Source organism: Lactuca saligna, chromosome 2, assembly GCF_052625555.1.
Source record: "Lactuca saligna cultivar CGN05327 chromosome 2, ASM5262555v1, whole genome shotgun sequence".
NCBI classification, from domain to species: domain Eukaryota; kingdom Viridiplantae; phylum Streptophyta; class Magnoliopsida; order Asterales; family Asteraceae; genus Lactuca; species Lactuca saligna.
Genome location: NC_136418.1, coordinates 75,097,723 through 75,103,888, shown reverse-complemented (window position 1 = coordinate 75,103,888; position 6,166 = coordinate 75,097,723). Strand labels below are relative to the sequence as shown.

The 6,166-nt window shown below is 31.9% G+C and overlaps 2 protein-coding genes across 2 annotated transcripts; one reads left to right on the top strand and one right to left on the bottom strand.

Annotated features, from left to right (window-relative positions):
• Nucleotides 1-561: 561 nt before the first annotated feature.
• LOC145029813 (uncharacterized) lies at nucleotides 562-1,487 on the top strand. The gene is made up of 2 exons (XM_078978270.1): nucleotides 562-637; nucleotides 775-1,487. Exons 1-2 carry the CDS (start codon nucleotides 562-564, stop codon nucleotides 1,485-1,487), a joined length of 789 nt encoding a protein of 262 aa, XP_078834396.1.
• An 832-nt stretch (nucleotides 1,488-2,319) lies between these two features.
• Nucleotides 2,320-3,153, bottom strand: LOC145031080 (cysteine proteinase inhibitor A-like). Its single transcript, XM_078979556.1, has 3 exons — nucleotides 2,995-3,153; nucleotides 2,569-2,791; nucleotides 2,320-2,472 (listed from the first exon to the last, which is right to left on the bottom strand). Exons 1-2 carry the CDS (start codon nucleotides 3,094-3,096, stop codon nucleotides 2,597-2,599), a joined length of 297 nt encoding a protein of 98 aa, XP_078835682.1. The 5' UTR covers nucleotides 3,097-3,153; the 3' UTR covers nucleotides 2,320-2,472; nucleotides 2,569-2,596.
• Nucleotides 3,154-6,166: the final 3,013 nt, after the last annotated feature.

Below are 6,166 nucleotides of genomic sequence, written 5' to 3'. Positions count from 1 at the left end.
CATCCGACCACTTTTTAACCCATACCTTATAATTCTCTCCAAAAATATTAATCAAAATGTCATCATCTTCATCATACGATTCGAGGGCTCTAGAAGAGGCAAAGTTTATCGGTTTCATTATGGCGAAAACGGTTGCATACTTTCAAAAACCGATTAGGCGAAATATCATGTGCATAATCTAAACCAAGAAAGTCGCAGTTGCGTAGAAATCGCGAAGCCAGACACGATCGTCTTATAGAAGATTACTTTGCAGATGACGCCATATACACTGTAAAGTTTCGACGTCGGTTCCGGATGAGGAATGAATTATTCATACGTATTCTTGTTGATTTGGAAGGGCGCTTTCCATATTTCCAATGGACAATGGATGCGAGACGGATAAAATGTTTCTCTCCAATTCAAAATTGTACGGCTGTAATTCGTCAGTTAGCATACGGCATGGGCGCAGACAAATGGGACGAGTATTTTAGGATGTCAGAGCGTATCGTGCGTGAGTGTGTGTACAAGTTCTGCAAAGCGATCTGTTTGATTTATGGGCAACAATATTTGTGAAAACCAACTATGAACGATGTCCACCAATTGCACACGGTGCATGAAGGCAAGCATGGATTCCCTGGAATGCTTGATAGTATCGATTGTATGCATTAGGGTTGGTCATTATACCCCAACACATAGCGTGGTCAGTACATGAAAGGCGACCACAAAGAGTCGACGATCGTTCTAGAGGCTATCCATCACATGATCTTTGGATATGGCATGTATTCTTTGGTCCAGCTGGTGCAAACAATGACATCAATGTGTTAGACCAGTCGCTGATATTCAACGATATCTACATTGGAAAGTTGCACGATGTACATTTTCAAGCAAATGGGATAGCATATAAGCGTGGATACTATCTTACTGACGATATATATCCTCCATTGTCTGACGATATATATCCTCCATTGTCTGTTTTTGTGAAATCGTTTACATATCCTAACGATCTGAAAAGGAAAAAGTTTAAAGAAGCACAAGAGTCAGCTAGGAAGAATGTGGAGCGAACATTTGGTGTACTTAAGAGATGTTGGCAAGTACTAGCAGTCAGGGCAAGGTCATATGAAGTGAAAAAGTTACAGCACGTAATGTATGCATGTATCATATTGCATAATATGATTCTTGAAGACGAAGGAAGAGCGATATGTCGGTACAACGAAAATGAAGTTTTGCCAAATGCCGAAGGAGTAGCCGTTGGTACACAAGAGTATAGGGCGAATAAAAGAGAAGTACACAATCGCGACATTCATCACGCCCTTCGTGCTGATTTGGTGGAGCACATTTATAGGGCTCATATTCAGCCACCGATTGAGTTTTCTCACGATGATTTGTTTGACGAATCAGACGAGTATTCTGATATGTTCATCGAGAGCGAAAATTCCGATGACGAGAGTGACGTTCGGGAGAATAATGAAGACGATGAGGTCGATGACGAGGACGATGATTCCGAGTGACATATTTTGTTCTTTTTTTTTTTTTTTTAAATTAGGATTCTATGGTGTTGTGTGTTTGATTTTTTATTTGCGTTTTTTTTTTAATTTTCTACTTATTTAAATATTATGTTTAATGTAATTTTTATTTTAATTAATAAAATGTTTTTTATTTTTAATTAAAATTTATGTTTATTATTAATTTAAAAATTATAAATCATAAAAAATAATTAATTATATTTAAAAAAATAAAATAAAAACAAAATAGTGAGGGAAATTTTCCACCAATTCCTTGGGTTTAGGTGAGGGAAAGAGAAGTGAAAGAAATGATGGTATGACCCACAAAAAATAAGAGAAAATCCCCACACATATCATCCGGTCTAATAAATCAAAAATCTTTTTACCACATGTCCTCTTCTTTTTAATTTGGATACATGATATTTTCAAGAATTTTTAAATTTTTTATTTTCACTTGTCATTATATTGTATTTTTTCATTTTGTTAAATTAAAATTTCACACACACACACACATATATATATATATATATATATATATATATATATATATATATATATATATATATATATATATATATATATATTAAAGTCACATTAATTTTAATAATTTAAATTTTTTTTATTTTTATTATAAATTCAAAATATTCAAAATATTAAAATTTCATAGATAAATCCATATAATATTAGGTCTCATGTCTAGTTTAAAATTTCATATATAATTTTTAAATTTCGTATTTAATTTTTTTTTAGATAAACCCATATAATATTGGGTTGGGTCTCAGGCCTAGTTTTAATAACAGAAGAATACACGGTATTATAATCTAGAACCAATGTAAGATTAGGAACACATACCCTAATTATTTCATTAACAGAAGGTTTTAAGATACATGTTCAACAGAATCCAAACTTACACAATATTCATACAAAATTAGAAATACTTAAACATCGACTTGAATAAATTCAAGCTTTACACCGTCAGCACTCTGATCACCTGCATTTGGACCAACAAATTCTGCTAAATATCCCAAATCCCAAATCCCAAATCCCAATCAACCAAAATTAAGCACACTGAATAGGAGGAATTTACCAGAGCCAGAGGAAAGTTAAATATTTAATTAAGATGAAGTTGCAGCATCAACAGGCCCAAAAGCCTGAAGTTCCTTGAAGTTCATCCATGGCTTCACCCACACTTTGGCTTCATAAGTTTTCTTCGCACCACCATCTTTTGCTTCCAGTGTGATATGGTGAACAGTGCCTGATACTGTCTGCTGCTTTGTACTTATTACCTTCTCAAATTCCAAAACTGAATTCTGCAAAACACAATTCAAATACGATCAAACTTCTGAAGATTTTGCCCCTAAAAAATCCTAATTTCAAACATCATATCCTAAAATAGACACAGATCGAAGATCAGAATGTTCGTCCAACGCATCTCGAACCCTTGATTATTCAAAAATTGACATCTAACGAAACCTGCACTTGTAAAACTAACTGGAGAAAAGATGAGGCATACCTGTTTCTTGTTATGCTCATCGACAGCGAATTTAGCAAGGTTGTCGATTTCAAGACTGTTTTCCGCTCCCTTAGACTCGCGAATTCCTCCAAGAGGTGCCATTTGCTTGTTAGTTGTTACGATCAAAAGCAAGCGTATTCTGAAAGCACAGAAATGGAGTGGGTGATTTATAAAGGGTTGTATGTTCAAAGTTTCCGCGTGGGAATCTTTTTTATGTCGGTAAAGATTATCCATTTACAGAATATATTTTTAGCCCAATGACTTATAAATCATTTCATAAATAAAGATTCAGTTCTATGCTTTTTATTTTTTTTTTACTTTTTTATATGATTTAACTTACTTAAATTTTAAGAAAATTGAATTATCTAACCATAATGTATATTTAAACATTTTTTTTTTGGTAAAATAATCATTAAGTCACGGAATGGAGAATTTCGAACCGACAAAAATGATTTTTTCTAACAAAAAAAAAATCGGATTGACATTCTGCATTCAAGATTGACATTTCGGATTTCGAAAAAAAAAACAAAAGAAACTTTTGAAGTTAAGAGAACAAGTCCGAAATATGATAAATAGTTCCAAAATTTTGAGAAAATCGTTTTTTACTAAAATTTTAAAAAAGAATTAATGAAACATAATAAATATATAATATATGTGATACCATGGATTAAAATCAAGCATTTGATTGAAAAAATGATGATATTAAATGTTTCGAAATAGACCTTTAAGATATAAGTAAAGATGTTTCTTTTAAAAAAACTACCTAAAAAAAAACCAAAATTTGAAAATAGTTATTTTTCGAAAAATTATCATTTATATTGGTTAGTATACTCAATTTCCCTACTTTTATGCATATTTTGTTATATTTTATAATTAATTATTTTTTTATACAAAACTTCATTAACTTGAGCTTATTTTTACATCTTTTTTATTTTTAATTTATTGGTGATCATATATATTGGCAAAGATATACCATGGATTTCGTTTTAGGTTTTTGTAATCTTTTGGGATATATCATATTATTGTCAAAACTAAGTAAATTATTATGATATAAAAAAGGAAATTTAATGCTACCTGATAAATTGTATTGTATACAATATAATTTATTCCATTGAAAAATCTACGCAAATATCTTTGAGTAGAACGCCAAAAAGATGTCAACATGAAGTCTTAACAAGGAAGTTATTGATTCGTTAACGCCCAAATGAAGTCTTAACTACGAGGAATCGAGGAGGTCAACATGAAGTCTTAACAAGCAAGTTTGGGTCACTTGATTTGTTTTATATTTTTCCGATCTCCTTTTAAACAAATCAAAACAAAAAATACAAATAAATTGTAACATTTTTGTTTGTTTTTGTCACTGGGACTAAGTAGGAAAGAAGTTGAACCCTTAAATGCCAAATTAAGAAATATAAGGGCAACTAAGGTATGTTCGACAACGATATGTCGATATGATAGTTTTTTAACTTTTAGTTTTAGAAAACGACTTGGAAGCATAAACTGAGTTCAAAAATTGTACAAAAAAATATTCAGTTTTGTTAAGTAGAAAAAAAAATGGATAATGACTTGGAAGGGTAACGAATTTTCGTCTTTTTCACATTTAGTCACTAAATTTTTTTTTCGTTATCTATTTGCCACTAAATTATTGAAATTGTTTACATTTTACCCTTATGACCGGCTGTTACCGGTCATAAGGGTAAAATATGAACAGTTTCAATAGTTTAGTGACAAATAGATAACGAAAAAAAATTTAGTGACTAAATATGAACAAAATCGAAAGTTTGTTTCCTTCTAAAAAGTTCAATGACTAAATGTGAACAAACTTCCTATTGTATTATGTTTTAGCAAATTATTTATTTTTGTTAAATTGTAGCAACATTTGTTGATGAAGAAATCTATAAAATAAATAAATAAATAAATAAATAAATAAAAAACAAAACCCTAAATATATATTTGAAAAAAAAAAACAAAAAACTGAAACCGAAATAAAAAACCAATGGTTTGACATTTTCCAAAATAAAAAATCAAAATTTTCAATCTGATTTTGTTTTTACAAAAAAATGAATCATTCTTACTGATGTGAATTATGACCATTGGTTTGACATGTGGAATTTGTGACATCCCATGAATACGTAATTACAACATCGTCTGAACTCGTAATTCATAGTAAGGGTTAGAGTATCATCGCATGATTACGTAGTTACAACATCGCCTAAACTCGTAATGCATCACCTACAAGTCATGGGTCTGCTGGTGTTTCCACTGGGTTGTCTAGAATAGTTTGTGGTCGCCATCTATACTCTGGTAGATAACTACATCGCCACATTGTCGGTTAAGGTTATGGTATCTCCTTTCATCCTACATCACCTATTCATCATCATCTATTTACCTAATTATCATCACCTTTCTATCATCACATATCTCTCATCATTTTATTTCATCACACACCAACTATTTCATCTACCAATGTTTCATCCGCAATATATTTGTAGATATAAAATAAATATACCGTTTAATCTTTTAAAACATGTATAAAATCGTTCATCCAGCATAGACAACAAGTATTCAAATAATATGCACACATAGCACGTAATTTATATAAAATACTTCATATCTATGTCTAAGATGAAAGTAACTATATATACCATAAAAATCCCATAAATGCTTCCTAACTTCAAACCCCAAGGTTTACTCTACTAAAGCTTCATATTCTCGGCTCTTTGGACCTAGAAGGGTCCAGATGTATAACACAAACTTGCAAGAGGGGTTTGAGGCATTCAAAACCCCAAAGATGAAGTGATTCAAGCCCTAACCCCAAAATGGAATCTACACAATAGGGAAGGAAAAGGGTTCAATTTTGTACCTCAGAATGAAGCTCCTTGCTTGAATAACTCAGAACAATAACCTTCCTTGGTCCCTCTTGCTGGAACTCTTCTCCTTTCTTGCAAAATCACACCAAAAAGCTCAAGATAGCTCTTCCTCTCACTCTACACACTCAAGCTCGCTAGGGTTCTTACTTATGGGAAAAGTAGTCGCAATTGAAGGCCATAAGTGCCTCTAAATATGGCTCGGGCCCAAAGATTTAGGGTTTTTGCCAACAGCACAGACTCCTCGAGTCGCCTCACTGACTCGTCGAGTCCATTCATTAATCTGAGTCATCACTCGCGACCTT

Excerpts from the sequence above, each read along its gene's own strand:
- LOC145029813 (XM_078978270.1), top strand. The coding sequence starts at position 562 with ATGAACGATGTCCACCAATTGCACACGGTGCATGAAGGCAAGCATGGA. Across the intron at positions 638-774 it reads AATGCTTGATAGTATCGATT|CTGGTGCAAACAATGACATC; the intron begins GTATGCATTAGG and ends TCTTTGGTCCAG.
- LOC145031080 (XM_078979556.1), bottom strand. The coding sequence starts at position 3,096 with ATGGCACCTCTTGGAGGAATTCGCGAGTCTAAGGGAGCGGAAAACAGT. Across the intron at positions 2,792-2,994 it reads ATGAGCATAACAAGAAACAG|AATTCAGTTTTGGAATTTGA; the intron begins GTATGCCTCATC and ends TGTGTTTTGCAG.